The 21,914-nt window shown below is 46.6% G+C and overlaps 1 protein-coding gene across 1 annotated transcript in view; it reads right to left on the bottom strand.

Moving 5' to 3' along the window:
• Positions 1–3,720: 3,720 nt before the first annotated feature.
• Positions 3,721–21,914, bottom strand: part of LOC309808823 (forkhead-associated domain-containing protein 1-like) — a gene marked incomplete at both ends in the record, with an annotated part of 38,212 nt that continues 20,018 nt past the window's right edge. The window contains 2 exons of the mRNA XM_082629397.1: positions 3,721–3,773; positions 6,025–6,295. Coding sequence (XP_082485523.1) covers positions 3,721–3,773; positions 6,025–6,295 — 324 coding nt within the window. The remainder of the gene's footprint in view (positions 3,774–6,024; positions 6,296–21,914) is intronic.

Here is a 21,914-nt window from a genome sequence, read left to right as displayed (position 1 = left end):
TCATATGATCCCATTATTGGGAAAAAAATATATATATATATATATGAATCAAGATGCTATTTTAATAAGTCACTCCACATATTTTCTTTTCTCAGTAATTCTTCCCCACCTCCCATGAGCTCTTGCCATTAAGATTTGGCCTTGGAGCTGACGTTTTATTGCCTTGTGGTAAAGGAAGGATGAGTATTAAGTAGAACAGGGTGAGTTTTCCCCCAGGCAAAATGACGTTTTCATTTTTGACAATGTCTGGAGACATTTTTGAGAACCACAGTTAGGGGTGGTGGTGGTGTTGCTACTGGTATCTCTGGTGGGTAGGAGTCAGGGATGCTGCTAAACACTCTACAGTGGACAGGACAGATCCTTCAACAAGGAGTTATGCGACCCACCTGTCACTGTGCCAAGATTGAGAAACCCTGACCTGATCTGCAGTAAATAAATCCTTGGCTTTGGGTTTTCAAATAGAATTTTTCAAGTCTAAAGCAAGGTGACAGTCTAACAGTAAACCAATTTAATTGGAAGAGCCCAGCTTTGCTAAGAGAGGAAAGAGCTTTCTCGGAACCCTTAAAAAGAGGTGTTTTCTGTCAAGAGACAGCGTGGAGGACTGGAGCACAGAGTTTTCTCTAAAGCGTGGAGTAGAGAGGCCCAGACACAAAGGAACTCCCCATGACACAGGAAGATGAAAGTCCTTTTCTGAGGATGGGGAGAGTGTCAGGGGAATGAGGGCAAACGTTTGGAAACATGAGACCTGGCTGAGAGGCTGAGGAGATAGAGCCCAGGTAGATGTGAAGGACTCTAAGCCATAGGACTCATCCTTCATTTCTCCAGGGGGAATGCAAGTCCTTTAGAGAAGCCCCAAGTTCAACATGGCACTGGAGAAACCGGTGATTACAGTGGAAAAATTTAAATGGCGGAGTGAAAAAAAGAAAAGAAACAGCCCATGTGCCATGTGTCCAAAGGACACATTAAAAAAAAACCCCAAAAACCCTGTATATATGTTCATAAGACAGAACATGATGCATACAACAAAATGAATGAATCTCAGAAATACTATGCTGAGTGAAAAAAGCCTTCCACAAAGGAACATGTACTACATGGTTCTGTGTACTTGAGATTCTAGAACAGGAATATCTAATCCATGGCGGGAAGAGAATTCAGAAGAGTGGGTGCCTCTGGGGCCTGGGGCTGGGAATTGACTGGGCAGGGACACGAGGGAACTTTCTGGGGTGATGGTAATGTTCTATATCTTGATAGGAGTTTGGGTTACATAAGTGTACACGACCGCCAAAACTCAATGAGCACACTCAAGATCTACACCTTTCATGGTGTGGTAGCCAGTCTCCAAGATGGCCCCACTGATTCTTGTCTCCTGGTATTCAGACCCTTGCATCATCCTCTCCAATACTGGATGGACTTTATATTAGTTAGCTGGGGCTGCCATAACAAAACACCACAGGAGGTCTTAACAAAAGAAATTCATTTTCTCACAGTTCTGGAGGCTGGAAGTCCAAGATCAAGGTGAGGGCAGGGTTAGGCCTCTCTCCTTGGCTTGCAGACGGCCACCTTCCTGCTGTGTCCTCACATGCCCTTTTCTCTGTGCACGTGCATCCCTGGCGTCTCTCTCTCTCTTCTTACAAGGACACCAGCCCTTGGATTAGGGCCCACCCAATCATCTCATTTTAACTTACTCATCTATTTCAATACACTATCTCCAAATATGGTCACATTCTGCGATATTGGGATTGAGGCCTCAGCATATGCATTTTGGGGGAATGCAATTCAGTCCGTAACAAAGCTTCTCTATGTAACCAAGGATATTGCAGAAATGACACAGTTTGATTCCTGAGGTTAGATCCTAAAAGACATTGCAGCTTCTGCCTCACTCTCTAGGACCACTTGTCTGGAGGAGCTGGCAGCTTGAGGATGCTCAAGCAACGTATGGAGAGGTGCACTTAGTGAAGAACTGAGGCCTCTTACCAAAAGCCATGGGAGTGACCCATCCTAGAGGTGGGTCCTCCAGCCCCAGACAAGCCTCCAGAGGACCACGGCCCAGCCACCACCATTACTGCAACCTGATGAAGAATCCTGAGCAAGAATCCCCCAGCTAAGCCATTCCCAACTTCCTGACTCAGAGAAGCTATGAGATAATAAATGTTTACTGTTGTTTTAGGCCATTACATCCTGCAGTAATTTGTTATGCAACAATAAGTAGCAAATACAGGTTTGGGCACCAGGAGTGGTGCAAAATTTAACAAAAACCCTACGATGTGGAGTGGTTTGGGATGGAACAGTGGCCAGAAGCTGGAGGACTTTGGCCAAGAGTCTTTGAGAAAGCCTCAATAGTCTTAGTAGAAGCCCAATGGCCTTTGAGGAGGCAGTGAGGGAAGGGTTCCAGGAAAGTGAGGAAAATGTTACTGGGGTTAAGGGATCCTTGTTAGGTGGTGGCAGAAGGTTTCCTAACACGTTGCCTGTGGTCATGAGGAAGGTAGAAAATGTTTGTGATGAGGCTGAGTGGTCAAGCTAAAGAGAGTCCCAGACAGAGTCTTGGAAGGTGCTGCCTGGTTACTTCTTGCTACTTATAGTGAAATGTGAGGGGGAGAGACAGTTAAAGGAAGGGCTGTTAAACCAGGGCAATGCTCTGGGCTTGAAAATTCCCTGCCTCTCCAGGTGGCAAATGAAATGTAAGAAACAGGTTCTGGGCAAAGATCAAATCAAGGGCGCTCTCAAGAAAACACAGTCTAAAGAAGAAGCTGAGGGTGTGGTTGTAAAATCCTTTGTTAAGAATACAGGTCCAGGGCAGTGTCCAAGAGAACCCTTCGGTCAAAGAACTAGGCTTCTAAGAAGCTTCTGTCCTTTGTCAGTCTTTGCAGAAGCCCATGGTGGAAGGGCTTGTGACAAAAAAGTCTGTGGGCGTGGGTTTTGCCTAATAGGATGAACCCCAATAAGAAGCACTGCCAACTCAGACTGACAGAGACCCACAAAAGTAAAAGAAGCGTCTGGACAACCAAGCTTCTACAGGCAGGAAGCAGGCTATAAAACTATGCAGCCACATCCATGGGACACCTTTCATAGGAAAGGGAGGATGACTCCGAAGGCAGAACTCAGGGACCAGGGGCAGAGCCAAGAGCCCTGGAAAGTCATTTCTGGGCAAGAGTTGGACTGAAGCCCAGTCAAGGAACTGCCGATATTTTCCCAGCTGGACTTCAGAACTGCTTTGGGCCAGGGACTCCTGTGTGTTTCCTGTTTTTCTTCTTTTGGAACAAGAGGAGTGTATGTAGCAGTGATGCTATGTCTGTCCCACCAATATGTGCTGGGTGTGTGAGGGACAGACCCTTTGTTCAGAGGTCTTCAGATTTCTGGAAGTAGTACTTGATGAGCTGAACGTAACGTACTACACCCATGAGCCCCATCTGTACCTGGACTTGATTTAGACGAGATTCTGGAATTTGAGCCGATGCTGTTACTGGGGTGAGATTTTGGGGGGCCTCGGGAGAGAGGAGGAGGAGTGTGAATCATTGAGGACCCGAGGGCAGGCTGTGGTAGCCGGCCTCCAAGATGACTGCTGATAATCCCCGCCTCCTGGTCTTCAGGCCCGTGTGTAGTCTTCTCCCACACTGGAGGGTGACGCCCTGTGTAACCAGCAGGATATTGCAGCAATGACAGAGCATGACTTCTGAGGCTTAGTCACAAGAGATGTTGCCATTTCCATCTTGTCCTCCAGGATCACTTGCTCAGGAGGAGCAGCTGCCTTGTCATGAGAACGCTCGAGCCACTCTCTGGGGAGGCCCATGTGGTGAGGAACCGGGGCCTCCTGCTGACACCCATGTGAGCAGCCGTGTTCGAAGTGGATCCTCTGGCCCAGGTCAAGCCTTCAGATGACTGCAGCCTTACAAGGGACCCTGAGCCACAGCCGTCCTGCTAAGCTGCTGCCAAATTCCTGACCCCACAGAAACCGTATAGATGATAACACATGTTTGATTTTGCTTTAGGCTGCTACGTTTGGGGAGAATTCATTATGCAATCATGATAACTAATACACATTGTGTGTTCATTTTACATGAAGGAGACAAAAAATGTTGAGTTCTAGTTAATGGTGTATGTGCTAAAACATTTAGGGGGAGGACTACAGATGTGTGCTATTTATTTTGAAATGCATCCAAAAATTAAGATGGATTAATGCAGGACAAGAAGGATGGGTAGACAGAAATGTAATAAAGAGTACAGCAAAGTGTTAGCGGTAGAATTAGGAGGAGAGCTGTCTCTGTAAAATTCTTTTTGCTTTGCTGTATGTTTGAAAGTTTTCACATTAAAATGCTGGGCGGGGGGCTTCCCTGGTGGTGCAGTGGTTGAGAGTCTGCCTGCCAATGCAGGGGACACGGGTTCAAACCCTGGTGTGGGAAGATCCCACATGCCACGGAGCAGCTGGACCCGTGAGCCACAACTACTGAGCCTGCGCGGCTGGAACTTGTGCTCCGCAACAAGAGAGGCCGCGATGGTGAGAGGCCCGCACACCGCGATGAAGAGTGGCCCCTGCTCGCCGCAGCTGGAGAAAGCCCTCGCACAGAAGTGAAGACCCAACACAGCCATAAATAAAGAAATAAATAAAATTAAATTTAAAAAAAAATGCTGGGGGAAATGGCTGAGTAATTTCTTAACTTGGGTGGTTGGTACATGAGCGTTCCTTAGATGATGATGATGATGTAAACTGCAGAGATACATTTCATTTGCTCCTTAGTCTGTTTATTTCAGAATAATAACTATTATTTGAATGGCTGAGGGAAGTGACTAGGTGAGTGGTCCTGAGTGAGACCAGGGAAGGGTGTGGAGGCATCGAGAGACCTGGGGACTCAGAGGGGTCTGGGGCTGGGACACAGAAAACAGAGAATGGGACCTTCACACCAGTGGCCACAGAAGAAACCTGGGAATCATGCCAGGGACTAAGTCGAGCCAGCTACTCTGCCAGTAAGCCTGGCAAGGCCAAGAGGATGGTGACAGACAGGAAGTCTCCTCCCCAAATGCCATGAGGCCTTCTGGGGGGGAGGGGGGAGAAGGAAACCCTGATGGCTGTGTGTCCCCAAAGTGACCAGGCTGTGAGTGACAGTCACTGAGATAACCAGCCTTAAATTTGACTGAAAAGCGTTATTTTAGATTAGATTGAATACATAACCTCCGGAGAAGTAATTTTCTCCATAAGCCTCAGTCTCCTCTTACCTGTAAAATGGTAATAAAATATTTAAAAACCTCCTAAGGCAAGAGGGATTTCAGTTACCAATATGTCTGTACATCTGAGTCGAAGTATATAAATTTAGATTCTGATACACATTCATATATATTCATATATATGTACAAACACACACACACACACACACACACACACACACTCACCACAGAGGTACTGACGTGTTCAGATGGGCAGAGCACAGTCTTGGAGGAGTTTGTACCAAAAAGTCAACAGGGAGAATTCTGGTGATAAGGGTGACAGCTTATCTTTTACTGTTTTCTAACTTTCTGCTTATCCCAATTTTTTCACATTTGATTATGTTCTACTTCAGAACCAGAGAACATAAGCAAAAGCCAGAGAAAGACAAATATCATACCATATTGCTTATATGTGGAATCTAAAAAAAGGTACAAATGAACTTATCTACAAAACAGAGATAGAGTTACAGATGTAGAAAATAAACTTATGGTTACCGGGAATGAGAGGGGGGAGGGATAAATTGGAAGAGAGGGATTGACATACACAATACTATACATAAAAGAGATAACTAAGAAGGACCTACTGGATAGCACAGGGAACTCTCCTCAATACTCTGTAATGGTCTATATGGGAAAAGAATCTAAAAAAGAGTGGATACATGTATATGTTGAACAGATTCAGTGTGCTGCATACCTGAAACTAACACAACACTGTAAATCAACTGCACCTCAATAAAAATTTTAAAAAAAAGGGGAAAGCAGAAACTGAGACCCATCCTCCTAGCAAAAGCCCCTCCCCTAAGCCGCCAAGGAAGCACCCATGAGTACCTTGCCTGATGATGGGAACGCTGTGGGCGGCTCTGTCCACCCCGAAGGAGAACATCTTCTTGCTGGCACTCACGGGCCGCCTGTGGGAGGCTGGTGGGACCATGGGGGGCTCGGGGGACCCCTGCGACCAGCTCCTCTGCACTGGCGCTGGCCAGATGCCCGGGTAGAAGGGGGTCTGTGGTGGTGAGGGTGACTGGTTCAGTTGCTGGGTGGCCCAAGGTGGCTGTGGCCTTGGCCAAGGTGCTGGGGCCCTCACCCATGGGAAGGAGACCTGCAGGGGCAGACAAGAGGGTCAGGGGAGGTTACGAGCAGCTGGGGTGGTCTTCACCGTTCTGTCCTGGCGACGTAATTGCTGCCCTAGATTTCGGCGTATAAGTCACTTCTCCCAAGAATCCCTCCCAGACTCTCCCCAAATTTGGGATGGCGGTCCCCACCATGGGTCACCTTGCACACTATCACACCACCATTTATTGGGTGCAGCCTTCGTGCCAGGCACCCAGTCAAGAGATTCACATGCATTACCTCATTTAATACCCCTGATGCTCTGTGATGAGCCCGAGGCTGAGCAAGACATAGTGACTTTCCCAGGATCACAGATTTGGCAGTGAGCGTCTGAGCTGGTACAACGCCACCTCTGAGCTCTGAGAGGCTGACAGCTTTTTGTCTACCTTGCTCAGCACCGTATCCTCAGCTCCTAGAATAAACCCTTGGCACATACACAGTAGGTCCTTAAATACTGGTTGAAAGAATGAATGAACACATCTCCGAGATTCAAGCCCAGCTCTCCAGGACACACACATCCACACTGTGTGTCTCCCTGGCACTCCCATTCCACCTGTTCCCCGAAGCCGAGAGCTCTGGGGTGGCAGGCACCCCAACTGGCTCGCACCCCAACTGGCTCATTAACCTGTGATCCTCAACATCTGCCACATCTGATTCTTGGCAGACGCTCCATAAATATCTATCGAGGGAACCTTTTTTCATCTGACCCGGCGGAAGATGTCTGTATCTACTTTCATTAGAGAGCACATCAAAATCCATGTAAACTGGGAGAAGCAAATGCTGAGAGGTGCTGACACCTGGCTTTGTCTTGGTTAATGCTGTTGTGGCCGTCCCTCCCCGAGCCTAGTGGTTAAACCGTGACATCGTGAATGCTACTATTTATTGTAATTACTCACCGATTTCTCTCGATAGCCCTGAAGGGGAGGAGCTCTCCTTATTCCTAGCTTACAAATGAGGCTTGGAGAGGTTAAGGACTTCACCAAGCTCAGGTGGTGGTGGAGAGGGTGGTGGGACTGGGGTTCTGGAAAGCTCTTTCCCTCTCTGTCTCTCTCTCCCTTCTCTGCCCCGCCCCCAGTCTCTTGGCAGAAAAAAACACACTTTTCAAGGAAGAAGCTAAGTTCAAAGGTTTTCCGCCTGTGGCGGTCACGTTTCTCTTTCTGCAGACTGCAGACACATAATGAGAAACAGGACAGAATGCTTCCGAAATAGGAGCACTGGCAGACAGAACTTCCTATAGCTCCAGCTGGATTGTATTCAAGAGGAAGGTTCTCCACTCACTCAGGTTCCCAAACCAGTCTTTTAGCTACAGTCTTTCCCAGCCAAGTCAAGAATCCGGTGAATTCCCCTGAAGACTTTTTTGGAGTCAGGGAGAACACTGTTCGGGAAAATCAAACTCCAGTTGCCTGGTGACACCTGGCCCAGCATTTATGATGACACTGACCCCGTTGAAACCTGTTTCAGGAACGGACTTGGCAGTGTTCCAGAACTCTGTTACCTTATGTGAAGATTCGAATTTCTCTCCACTGTGGGCACCTCGGTCTCCACCTAAGCTTTCTTCCTTTCTCTCCTTTCAGAAGCTGAGGTGTCCTGCTCCTGCCTTGCACTCACTTCTCCATCCATCCGATCCCTTCCCGTCCTCTCCTCTGGGGCTGTCTTGCCTCAATCATTCCTACAACCTTTCCTCATCGATTTAATAAAGATTTATCGAATGAAAGGGCTGAAGGTGGGAAGGGGGAAATTTGAATATGTTTTACCCCCGCCTGATAGAAAACAAATCGAGAGACCACGGGTAGTGTGGAGGAATTCCCTTTTGTGCTGGGATGCTCAGGTAGATGTGCCTCACTGCCCACTAACTGCCAGGGTGCTAAAGGGAGTGCTCATATCTCATGCCTCAAATGGTTCACTGCCGTAGTGGACAGGCCGCAACCCACCTGGCTCTTCTGGAAATTCCAGGAATCTCCCTTCTAATCTGTCCGCCTATTGCTGTGGGTGTGGCTAAGCAATCAACCAATCACACTCCTTGGACATACTGATTGGTTCAGTGGTGGGGCAAGTGATCCAATCAGAGCCAAGGAGAACCAAGAAGACTTGGCTGGACACCAGGATCTGGAGTGACCTGGTGGGACTTCAGAATGCAGCCAGCATGAGGGAGTGGAGCCCAGACATGGAGAGAGGGAAGCTGTTTATTTATTTTTCAAATTGTGGTAAATAACCTGCAACATAAAATTTATCATCTTAGCCATTTTAAAGTATACAGTTCAGTGGTGTCAAGTATAGTCACATTTCTGTGAGATGGATCTCCAGAACTTTTTCGTCTTGCAAAACGTAAACTCTATTAACCATTAGACAACAACTCCCCATTCCCTCCGCCACCCAGCCCGTGGTGACCAACATTCTGTCTCTATGAATTGGACTACTCTAAGTACCAAGTACCTCAAATAAGTGAAATCACATAGTACCTGTCTTTTTGTGACTGGCGTATTTCACTTAGCATAATGCCCTCAAGGTTCATCCATGTTGTAACATGTCAGAATTTCCTTCTTTTATTTTATTATTTTTGTGTGTGTGTGGTAGGCGGGCCTCTCACTGCTGTGGCCTCTCTCGTTGTGGAGCACAGGCTCCGGACGCGCAGGCTCAGCAGCCATGGCTCACGGGCCCAGCCGCTGCGCGGCATGTGGGATCCTCCCGGACTGGGGCATGAACCCGTGTCCCCTGCATCGGCAGGCGGACTCTCAACCACTGCACCACCAGGGAAGCCCTTCCTTCATTTTTAAGGCTAAATAATATTCCACCATACAGTTTAGAGTGTATTTTGTTTATCCATTAAGCGTCATGGGCACTTGTGTGGTTTCTACCTCTTGGCTATTTTAACTATGCTGCTGTGAACATGGTGGGGAAAATAAGGAAGCTGGTTTTGAGCCCTGGCTGGGGTGCTACCCTGAAGTGCTCCATCCCTGAGGCTGGCTAGAGCTGGTTTCTGTTGCTTGCAGCACACAGAGCCTGAACGATAGGGCCCCTAGTGGGAAGGAGCCAAAGATGTATAAAGGCAGCAGAGACTCCAAGCTCTTCGGGTATAAAATTTAAAAATAAAGTTTTTTTTTTTTTTTCCTCTGAAGCGTGTTGGTTGAGGGTAGCTTTAGTTGGATGGTTAAAGTTGGTTTTCTCTAGTTTCCCGGCTTGCTTTATCAAAGGGAAGGTCAAGGTTTTCTCAGAAATTGCTGCTGGTAACTACAACGAAACAGGCAGGGAGAAAAGCAAACATAAGAAGAAGACTCACATTAAAAGCCAGCTCTGGGCTGTACAGGAAGCATGGGGTCAAGGTCAGTTATCAACAAGTCTGTTTTTATTATTTATTTATTTTAGATTTAATTCTATTTATTTTTGTCTGTGTTGGGTTTTCGTTGCTACGTGCAGGGTTTCTTTAGTTGTGGCGAGCGGGGGGCTACTCTTGTTGTGGTGCGCAGGCTTCTCCTTGTGGTGGCTTCGCTTGTTTCGGAGTGTGGGCTCTAGGCGCATGGGCTGCAGTAGCTGGGGCACATGGGCTCAGCAGTTGTGGCACGTGGGCTCTAGAGCGCAGGCTCAGTAGTTGTGGCGCATGGGCTTAGTTCCTCCACGACATGTGGGATCTTCCCAGACCAGGGCTCGAACCTGTGTCCCCTGCACTGGCAGGTGGATTCTTATCCACTGTGTCATCAGGGAAGTCTTCAAGTCTGTTTTTAGAAACTTTAGTTTAAAAATACACGCTAATGCCTTTTCTCTTTCTTTGTGTCTGTTCTCTGACCATATGGTATGTTGCCATGGTTGGGTTTTTTGTTTTGTTTTTGAGGTAGCATATGTGATAGTCCTGATTTCTTTTCCATACTACCTTTAAAATAGCAGGTTGGGGCTTCCCTGGTGGTGCAGTGGTTGAGAGTCCACCTGCCGATGTAGGGAACACGGGTTCGTGCCCCGGTCCGGGAAGATCCCACATGCCACAGAGCGGCTAGGCCCGTGAGACATGGCCGCTGAACCTGCGCGTCTGGAGCCTGTGCTCCGCAACGGGAGAGGCCACAACAGTGAGAGGCCCGTGTACCGAAAAAAAAAAAAAAAGCAGGTTGTCAACCACCTGGATTAACCATGACCACATCCACGGCTGAATTTATATTAGCTTTAATAAACACAGGTCAATGATTTACTCAAGAAGTCACTATCCATTTTCTTTCAAATTATCTATTTGTTCTTTGTGTTATCTCCCCAATATCTGCTTCTAACCGTGAAAAGAGTGTAAGTTGAATGGGAAACCCTAAAAAAAATTCGAAGTAGTTTGCACATCGAGTGCCTACAGTACACATGAATTCTGCCAGGAAGCCCTGGAGCCTGCAGAGAAGGTGGAAACTTAGACCTTGCCCTTGGAGAGCTTGATATGTGCTCTGCCATTTGTAAGTAATTGTGGACAATACAACGGCTATGAGCCACTGTGTAGAGAAGCCACAGATGTGCCACAGACTGTGCTGGGCACTTAATGCATGTCGTCTCATCTGATCTCCAGAATAACCTTGCAGGAGGCATTTTACCCCTCATTGTGTGGATTAAGAAACTGAAGCTCAGAGAGGTTAAATGACTTGCCCAACGTCTCACGGCCAGGAAGTGGTGACACAATTTGACTCCAATACCTGTGCTCTTAGGACTTCTAGGTTACTCGAAGTCATGATTTATTACCTGCTTTCCATACTCACAAACGGATCTTAGATGATTGGTTAGTGAATGATAGGATATTTTCCAAGTTAAAAAAAGGAAATGAACATTAGATGGTGTGAAAAAACACAAGACATCGCATGGGCTACTTAGAAATGGGATTTTCTAGGAACACTGACAACTGTCTTATGGAAGTGTTATTCATCTGGTACATGCCACGCCCTGGAAGCAGCTCAGAGGACCCCAGCCTCCATCCGGGAAGACCTGTGGTATGTTCACTGCTGTACCAGAGGAGTCCTGGGGCCAGCTGGTACCCGCCCACGAGAACTGATTGTTAAATGTCCAGGAATTTTGCCAACTGCTTGATGAACACAGCCATTAATAAGAATTAACTTACATAAGTTTACAATTAAATTATATCAGAAACAATTGGTATACAAACTTAAAAGTCACCCCTTCCTAATTATTTTACTCTATTTTATTATTACCTATGCTCTTGAGGTTATTTCACTCTACTATATGTTTCTGTTGGAAATGTTACATAGTAATGTGTTTACCACACCTCTTTCCTGCTCTGTATTCAGGGATGTGTCATTGGGAGCTTGAAATTGACCGTGGAGGGCGTATTACACCATAGAAATCAGGAAATGTTATAAATGAGGGCTTGGTTTTTAAAAAGTTTTATAAATAGGTTTAATAATGGTGGTTCATATAGAGCTTGATTTTGTTTGTTTGTTTGTTTTGTTGATTGCCTAGACTTAAGACGGTAATGGAGAAAATGTTAACAATGCAGATTATACCAAAGCATGTTGTGTCTTAGCCATTATGTTATGAATAGAGCAAAAAATTGGGGAAACGTTCTTCCAGTATTTAAAAATTATTATCTGATGCAGCAACAAAGTCACTCATGTCACTGATGAACATGTGAAGTTCTAACGTCTTTCTTTTTTCACTTGTATTATTCATAAATCCAAAATATCCAAAAATACCCACGAGTGCTCAGGTTGGGAACTCTCTCATTCGTCAACTGCAATGAGAAATTGGCTATGGATACAAGAGTTCACCTAAAGTCAATGAAAGCATGCTGTGAGACTTAGCTGGCTATATAGAATTTACAAGAAAGAGTACTGTATATTTTGTTACATGGATAGACTGTGCTACACATTCTTTATATCAGTAAACCTTATGCTATGCATCCATGTACTTTACTTTTTCCAGAGAGCTGGTCATTAAATATTTACCAGCCAATTGCTGGCTGTGCTGGCACCCAGCAGAGTGCCTGCTACTCATGGTAGGTGTTCGCTGACTGAGCTGAACAGTTGGCAAATGGAGTGTAAATAAAAAGCACTTTGATTCTGGGGCTGGGATGGGGAAAACACATGCTAAGCCTGGCGCATCTTGTAACAGCAGAGAGTAAGGAAGTGCCCAAAACGAAAAGGTGGGGAGATGCTCAAGGACACAGCAAGCAATCTGAAAGAGCTCCCAGTGGCCAAGGCTGGAAGAATTTGAGCGATGAACAAGTTAATGAGTATTGGATTATAATTCAAAGTGTAAAATCAGTATACATGGATCCATACTGACATAGATACATTAGTGAGTAAATACATAAAGGAGGGAGAAGAGACCGGCTTCCTTACAGAAGAATTTAACATACATAGATGTGGAGCTTAATTCCCACAGTATGGAAGGGCCTGGGGGGTAGGGGTGATGGTGGCGAGCAGGCACACTGACTGCAGCATGGAGGAGCCATGGACCTGGAAAGACAGAATGGAGACTAGAAAACATGGCCAGTAGAACTCAGAAGCCAGGAGAGGGGGCTACATGGTGCCAGGACAAATGGCCTTTATCTCAACAAGTCCCGGGATGTCACCATAACTCAGAGACGGATAATAATTCTATGTCCCCAAGAAAAGGGTAAATCATGTATGGGGTTTCAGTGTGAGAAATCAGGGTTATACATTTAGAACACAGAACCGCCAAGTTATACATTATTTTTAGGTTTTGGAACTTAAGAGAATTAAGTCCCTTTGAGCTGTTCAGAAAAGCCATTCGTTTGGGTTTTTCCCAGCTGTGTTAAAGGAGATCTGGCCCATCTAATTTTCCCATTTTCTTGTAAATCTTCAACCTTACGGTTTTTCCTTTCCTTTCAAGTTCTAATCAGCTTCCTGGTCAGTCCATAAAATGTGAAATAGAATCTAATGAGAAAGCAGCCGGATTTTTGCAAATAGCTTTTGCTACCCCTAGACTTGGCCTGCTTCAATTGGGTCTTGCCAGATAGAGAGACGGAATGAATGAATGAATGAATGAATGATCATCAACTAAGTTCAGAGAAGGAGCAACGTGGTTCTGATTTGGTAACAAAGGGTGTGGTCTGCCAGAGGAAGCAGGACACGGCCCGGTTCCTGGCCGGGTACGGGTTCTGTCTCAGCAGGATGCTAAGGGTTCAGCCCGCGCTCCCGTCTCCACCTCCCCCGATGTCATCTGCATCGCCTGTAGACATCTGGTGATAACACAGCCTCAGGGGTCCTTTTGTGTGAGTTTCTGCTGCGGAGGCCGAGCCTGAGGCTGTCTGCTGCCCCGTGCCCTCCACTTCACTGGTCTCGGGAAATCGCCTTTGATATAAAACACCCAGCCTCAGGAGTTCTCATCACATAAGTAAGTCCCCACGGGACCTGTAAGAGCACAGGGTAGAGGAAATCCTACAAGGTCAGGTAGGAGATGACAAAGCTTGACCAGAAAGAGGCTTTGTTCTGAAGGGCACCATACTCTCTGGTCATTCACTCAGTTGCCGGCTTCTCAACTCCCGGTACAGTAAAGCCACATCCTCCTCAACAACGGGCCCTATTCAGAGGTCCCAGGAATATGGAAACACCACCCTTCTTGGGGATGGACAACTAAGGCCCCGACTCTGAGCTTCTCATCACACCTGTTCACCACAGGAGAGAAATGAGCAACTCTACTTCCTTGGAGACTGGCCTGGGACTTTTCCAATGGAAAAGTGGATTATTCATCATTTTCCTCCCCCCAGATCCCTGGTGGCAAATCCCGTTAGGAAGGCTCCACTTAGGCAATAGGAATGCTTCCTAATGTCATGGACATCTTCTTTGTTTTTGCCTCCCCCGCATCCATTTCTTCCATCTTCTGGATGGGCACCTTAATTTTTTTGCAGGGAAGACACCCTTTCCCTGACAATCCTGAGTCCATAGAACTCTGACCCTTCCACCCCAGGGGTGAGACCATAACCCAGGCCTGGCCAATCAGAGCATTCCTGGCCCCTGGCCTCAGTGATTGGTTCAGGGGAAGCCACGTGATCCAAGCCACTGTCAATGAAGATGCTGGCTCTTTCCCTGGAACTGCTACTTTGTAGGGTGCTGGGGCTGCTGCTGGCCACTTTCCTACAGGTGAGGCAAGAGTCTGTCTGAGATTGGGAAGCTAACAGGGAAGAAGGAGTCAGATTCCTGACCATGATTTGGGCGCCTGGATCCAGCTGGGCCTTAGCTGCAGCTTTTGGCCTTTTCAGTTCCATGAGCTTTTTTTTTTTTTTTTTGCCTAGGCTAGTTTTAGTGGGTTTTCTGATACTTGCAAACAATCAAATTTCCTGGACAGTATGCTTATTGAGACTTTAGCATAAGCATCACTATGTACTCAGAGTGAAAGTTGTTTTAAAGGTTATGACATGCTCAAATAAAACCCACCAGACTGTCATCATGCACCAAATTTACCTTTCAACTTATAAAAGTAAAGCAGCATCTCCAGAGAAGAATGATTTAAGACCAAGGAACCAATCATAAGACAAGTAGTAAAACGCTGCTTAGAGAAACTTTGATAGATAAATAGTTCTCTAGCTACAGCAGGCTTCAGACTACAAACCCCAAATTTCTGCTTCAAAAGTGACTCAGGGAAGACATTCCATAGTTTCATTTATTTAGTTTTTTGGACTCGCTGTGCACTTGTGGGATCTTAGTTACCTGACCAGGAACTGAACCCAGGTCCTCAGCAGTGAGAGCACTGAGTCCTAACCACTGGACCACCAGGGAATTCCCAACATTCCACAGTTTTAAAAGAAAACTTTCCAGTTGAAGAAACAGGTAAAATTTATAATATGCATCCGTTGTATATATAATATGTTAATGTCTAGTATATTTATCAGATCCATGTCAATGTAATTATATTATTACTATATTTGCAAATGCATATCTATGTGTATGTATACTTAGAACCACATATTTCCAGCTCTTTTTTAAAGAGGTATTGAAAAGACTGTTCAAAATTTATTTTTCCAGCTTGTCTGTTTCTTCTTATTCCTCAGTAAACTTAAGCAATTAACCAGCACATTTCCTGGCACACAGTAAGGCTCAATCTGAGTGAGTTCTTTCTCCCCAGCTCCCCCGTCTATTTTAAGTTCTTCTTTCAGAAACCAAGTCAAATGAAAGAGGCAGTACTGCATAGTGTTTCAAGCAGAGGCTGGTGAACGTTTTCTGTAGAGCCAGACAGTAAGCACTTCCAGCCCTGTGGGCCATAGGATCTGTCCAGCTTACTCTGCCATTGTAGCCGACAACACAGGCAATACTGAAATGAATGGGACGGCTGTGTTCCCAGGAAACTTTACAGAAACAGCCGATGGCCCGCACTTGGCCCTGGGCCATAACGTGCCGACCCCGGGTTAAGACCTTGGGATACGGCATCACACAGACTCTGGTCCAGCTCCCGGCTCTGCTCCGTCTCTGGGACCCTGACGAGTGTGTCATTTCTGTGCCTTGTCTGTAAGACACAGGGATACCAACAGCCATTTCTTAGTCTGTGAGAAGTGCGTGAGATAGTGCACGTGACATGCTGGGAACACTTCCTGGTCCATAATAAATGAGCATAAAACATTAGCCATCAGGTATGATCACCATCGTCAAAATAGAAGAAGAATGGGGGCAACTGAATTTGTCCAGGAACGGCAGCAATATCCCTGGTAAAGAGTTAGTGGGTGGACTTCCCTGGGCGCACAGTGGTTAAGAATCCGCCTGCCAATGCAGGGGACAGGGATTCGAGCCCTGGTCCAGGAAGATCCCACATGCCGCGGAGCAACTAAGCCCATGGGCCACAACTACTGAGCCTGTGCTCTAGAGCCCGCGAGCCACAACTACTGAGCCCGCGTGCCACAACTACTGAAGCCCACGCACCTAGAGCCCATGCTCCGCAACAAGAGAAGCGACCGCAATGAGAAACCAAGCACTGCAACGAAGGGTAGCCCCCGCTCGCCGCAACTAGAGAAAGACCGCGCGCATCAACGAAGACCCAACGCAGCCAAAAATAAATAAATTAAATAAATAAAATAATTAAAGAAAAAAAGTTAGTGGAGCCAGGGACTTCCCTGGCCGTCCAGTGGTTAAGACTCCACGCTTCCAATGCAGGGGGTGCAGGTTTGATCCCCGGTTGAGGAACTAAGATTCTGCATTGGTGTAGCCAAAAAAAAAGTTAGTGGAGCCAAACAAGCAAGGAAGCCAGGTAACTGAAAATGCATTTTCTTCTATTATCAGTGGCTTTCGTTTTTACCCACATAATGAATCATCCCCTGTAAGCGTGTGAAATTACAGGTTGGACTGGGAATTGCAAGACCTTCCTTAACCGCTGGGCAGTGAAGGACCTGCCTGGGCTCTCACGGCCCCACGATGCTTCGTGCTATTAGGAAAAGCCTCCAAAAGACTCAGGAGAGCCGGCTTTTAATCCTGCCTCTGGATCTATATGATTGATGCCTAACCTTGGGGAAGTCGCTGAAACTCTCTGAGCCTCAGTTTATGCCATGATAGGGGTGGTCCCAGGGACCTCTATAAAAACAACTGAAGGGGGAAAGGGGACCTGGGATTAATGAGTAGCTCCTTGGCAGAAATTGGAAATTGAAGCTCAGAAAGGTAAAGCCAGTTGCAGCTGGCATTTCAACTTGGGTCCATCCAACTCCAAAGCCCTTGCTTTCTCGATTGTGTTCTGCAGAGCTTCCCCATTAAAGCAGCAAGGAATATTGGCCGACAGAGGGCGCTCTTCTCACAAGACAGGACGTCATGACATTGCAGGGACAGAAGACAGTATCCAGGAGCCACGTGGGAGAGCCTGGCTGGACTGGGAACAGGGCAGAGCAGGCTACAGGGAAGGCCAGACACAGGCAGTCATGGGGATGGGGGCTGCCGCCAAGGAGCTGTCAACCCCCTCATAGAACAACTCGGCACGTCATTTGTGGCCCCTGGCTTCCTTTTTCATTCTGGCCATTTCCATCAGTTTTGCCGTAATTCAGAACAGAGAAAGACATGATTGATACATACGGGTGACGTGGGTTTCCTTACTCAGCTGCCTTGTAAGAACGGCGCCACTGTGACTAGCACAGCTTGTTTCCACACCTCCTTTCCCAGAGCTCAGAAAGCATGAGTAAAGGCAACAACCAACAAAACCCACAACACGGCGGCACACCTGACTCTGGGACTTCAATTTCCCACGCCTGGTGCCAAGACTCTATGGGATTAATCAACGGTTGCTTCAGGGCATTGCAGATGGCCCTGCGGGTTATGTCCTGCACAGTTTCAGTGGGCGCCATCCACATGGACTACGTTGTGAATGGTGACCCTGGAGTTGTGCAACATGGCAGCCCTAGGTTATACTTTGATGAGAGAGCTATAATTTACAAAGTATGGTCCTGGGGGCTTCCGTGGTAGTGCAGTGGTTGAGAGTCCACTAGCCGATACAGGGGACACGGGTTTGTGCCCCAGTCCCAGATGATCCCACATGCCGCAGAGCGGCTGGACCTGTGAGCCATGGCCGCTGAGCCTGCACGTGCAGAGCCTGTGCTCTGCAACGGGAGAGGCCACAACAGTGAGACGCCCGCGACCGCAAAAAAAAAAAAAAAAAAAAAAGAATGGTCCTAGGCACAACCTGACTGCCAATGCACTTTGTCAAACAAGAGTTTTTCTTTATATTTTTCCATCTTGTATGTTATTCTAAGGGTAATTTATCTGCAAATGTATTTATCTGCTAGCGGGGGCAGGTCTTGGGAGGTTTCCCTGTCCAAAAGGACACTTACAAAGGAGGCATCTTGGCTGCTCCATGCTGGTTTGCTTGACTCTAAAGCTGAGGGTTATCATGTGCTTATTAGGTGCCAGACGCTGGACTAAGCAATTTACGCACTTTGCCCACTTAATACCACAGTCACTCAAGGTGGTAGGAACTATTGTTACAGGAGTGGGGACCGAGGCCCTGAGAGGTAGATGATTTGTGCACGTCCAGTATAAAAGCCGGTCAAGAGCAGGGCTGGGACGGCGCTGGAGTCAGCCTGACCTCAGGGCACGTGCTCTAACCACTGTGACATCTGCACACACATCTGGATTCCTAAGCGCCCCGCACCTCACCCCCATCCCCCAGTAAAATGCTGTCACACCCTCCTCTATTGGTTAGGGTCACCACAACACCTGAACTAAATGCTTTCATTTGGGAACTCTTTGTCGGGAGAAGAACAGTTCTCATCATACTTAATCTGTATGATATCAGGGCAGTCCTCCGTGGAAACTCCATCCAAGGAGGAAACACAGCGCCCTCACCAGGAACCCCAAAATCAATTGGAAACAAGAATATGCCGGAAGCAAGACGGCCACGAATTTTTTAGAAAAACTGGGCTTCAAAATATTTGATGAGAGATGCTCTTCAATACCTCTCCCTTTCCCCCCTCTTCCTTTCTCTTCTTTTAAATAGCCAGCAGGTTGGGGTCATCAGGAAGTGGAATTTGTAGGAAGGTGTCAGTCAGTCCACAGGCCGCCCTCACACGGATGCTGCAAAGGACCCCTCCATGAATATGAGCGTCATGGATGGAAGCTTCTCAAGCTGGGGACGCCCCGACAGAGAGCACTTTTGAGAAGATGGGGCTGTGGAGAGTCCTGCAAAGTGCCCTGGGCACAGGCCAGGGGAACACTTGTGCAGCTGCCTGTAGTCAACCGAGGAATGAAGCAAGGTGCAAGTGCGTGTAGGAATAAGAATTGAAAAAATCCGTGCATATTCGAGTGACCTTGAGAATATGCTTTCCTCAGTGTGAAAACCAGTCAAGGCTACTGCTCCAGCTAGCATCAGGCTAAATGGTTTTCTCCCCTCCTTTTTCCACAAGTGGGGATAGTGTTTAATTTGCACTGACTAGCTGTGTGGCCCTGGGGAGATTACTTAACCTCTCTGAGTTTCGGATTCCTTGTCTGTCAAATGGGGATCACGGGAGAACCCAGCTCATAGGTTGCTGTGAGCGTGAAATAAGGGAGAGCAGGCGAATTGCTTAGCACAGTGCTGTTCACGTCAGTGATTCCTCCTGCTGCTCTCCTGGTTTCTCTTCTTACAAAACATCTTCTTCCGTCTTATCTACTCAAGGTTAGAGGTCTTCATCGCTGTTTCCCACAATTATATAAGAAGCACCTTTTAAAATAAAGTCCCCATTCCATAGTTGTACACCCGTGTTCATAACAAACTTACTCAAAATGGCCAAAAGGTGGAAGCAACCCAAGTGGCCATGGATGGATGAGCAGATAAACAAAATGTGGTGAATCCATACAATGAAATATTCAACTGGAATGAACCATGAGGATATCATACTAAGTGAAATAAGATGATCGCAAAAGGACAAACAATGTAAGATTCCATTTATATGAGGAACCTAGAATAGTCCAATTCACAGACACAGCATGGTGGGAGGGGAGGAAGGAAGCAGGGGGTTTGATTTGATGGGCTTAGAGTTTCAGTTTGGGAAGATGAACAAAGTTCTGAAGATGGATGGGGATGATGGCTGCACAACAGTGTGAATAGATTTAATGCCACTGTGAACTGTACACTTAAACATGGTTAAGATGGTAAATTTTATGTGTATTTTACCATAATTTTGAAAATTAAAAGTTAAAAACAAACCCCAAAATGAAACACCTCCAAGGTTTCTCCGAGGTTTGGGGTGATAGAAATGGATGAAAGTGTTCTGAAAGCAGGTTGTGGTGATGGCTGCACAACTCCATCAATATATTCTAATTGATTGAATTGGACACTTCAAATGGGTGACGTTTCTGTTATGTAAATTGTACTTCAGTGAAGCTGTTAAGAGCAAGCAAGCAAACAAACACATGCTGTGATCCGGAGGAAACTTTGGAGGATGAAGGAGCTGTTCACTGTCTTGATTGTGGCTATGGTTTCACAGGTGTACCCATATGTCAAAGCCCATCCACTTACAGACTTTAAACATGTGCCGTTTATGGCATGTCAATTATATCTCAAGAAAGCTGTGTTTTAAAAAGGCAGAACAGTATTCCATATATAAACAAACTCCTTATAATATATTAAACTCCTTAGAATATATTAAACAATATAATTTATTAAACAATGCCTCCTTTGGATGGAAATTTAGGTTTCAAATTTTATGCCCCTATCAATAATATTTCAATAAATATCTTTGTAGGAAAAAAAAAGAAAAAAATGCAGATATTATTTGCTGCTCCCCTATTCTTCTCCCCACAGGCAAGCCACAGAGTCAGAATTTCCCAGGGAGGGGGCCTGGGAACCTGTAATTTTACTGAACATTCCTGAAAAATTCTTGGAATCAGACATGTTGGGGCACATTGAATCAAACTTCATGAACTTGGATTTTCAGGCTTGGGAGTGTGAAATCCCCTTTTCTTTGATCCCTAAAAAATTCTGTAAGTGTTCCATACAAATGATTCTAAATTTCGGTTTCCCTCCTATTGGCGGTGCATCAGAATCATCAGGGAGCTTGTGAGAATGCATATTCCCAGGCCCTACTCCCAGGGAGGATGTGTATGGTTGCCAGATTTCGCATAAATAAAGAAATGAATAAATCAATATATAATAAACTATAGGGTGTCCGTTAAATCTGAATTTCAGATAAACACCAAATAATTATTTTAGCATAAGTGGTTCCTTGCAATAGTTGGGCCACACCTGTACATAACAATGATTTGTTGCTTCTCTGAAATTCAGATTTAACTGCGTGTCCTGTATTTCATCTGGGAATCCTAAGTATGAGTCCTCAGGCCTGGGGTGAAGCCCAGATCTGCACTGTGGGTCTGCTCCCCACGTGCTTCTGACGAGGGGGATCCTTAGAACCCATGTTGAGAACCCCTGATCAGGTCAACACCTTCTGGGTCAGGAGCCCCTCCTCAGGGCGGCCAGTGGATCCCAGTGCATCCCACAAGTGAGCACACTTTAATGTTGGCCCAAGGAGGAAAAGGGGGCTGAGAAGCAGCAGGACAAAACTGCCCCAGGTTTTCAAAGCCAAACGTGGTGGATGCGGTGTCACGGGCCCTGCAGCCTGAGGGACGGTGCTCATCTTCTCTGAGTGAGTATTTAAGGCTGCCTAGTGGACCCACACCCCAGGATTCTGTCTAGATTCTCTAAACTTTATTTATTTATACCCAGCCTCGTCCCAGAAAGGACTTTAAGCCTCGGAGGTCTCAGTCCATGCAGGGTTCTTGGTGCTGGGGAGTGAGGTTAACACGCCGTCTCTCTGGGACACACACGACAGGTATTAATTGTGTGCTCACCACGAATGGGCATTATTCTGGGAGTTTTACAATTAGAACCATCTCATTTAGCCCTCGAGATAAGCCTGCAAGGTCATTGCTGTCGTTGGCCCCAATTTGTAGATGAGGAAACCGAGGTTCCGAGGGGTCCAATGGCTTGTGCAAGAGCGCACCGAGTAGGCCAGTGGCAGAGCTGGGGTTCTGACCCAGGACTGTGTTGCTAACCAGCCCCCATCCCGCCTCCCTACTGAACCAGATACTTCTGGTGACTGAGCTTTGCTGGGCGAATTTTGGGTTACGTTCCGCTTAACCTGGGGCCATACTTTAGGTCCTGATCCCGGGAACATTTCTGATCCGGTGTGATAACAGCTGGCAGGCCTTGAGCGTCTACTCTGGCCAGAGACT

This window comes from Mesoplodon mirus (assembly GCF_964341445.2).
Source record: "Mesoplodon mirus genome assembly, chromosome: 7".
In the NCBI taxonomy this organism is placed as follows: domain Eukaryota; kingdom Metazoa; phylum Chordata; class Mammalia; order Artiodactyla; family Ziphiidae; genus Mesoplodon; species Mesoplodon mirus.
The sequence above is the reverse complement of the archived record's forward strand: the minus strand, read 5'-3'. Positions and strand labels throughout refer to the sequence as shown.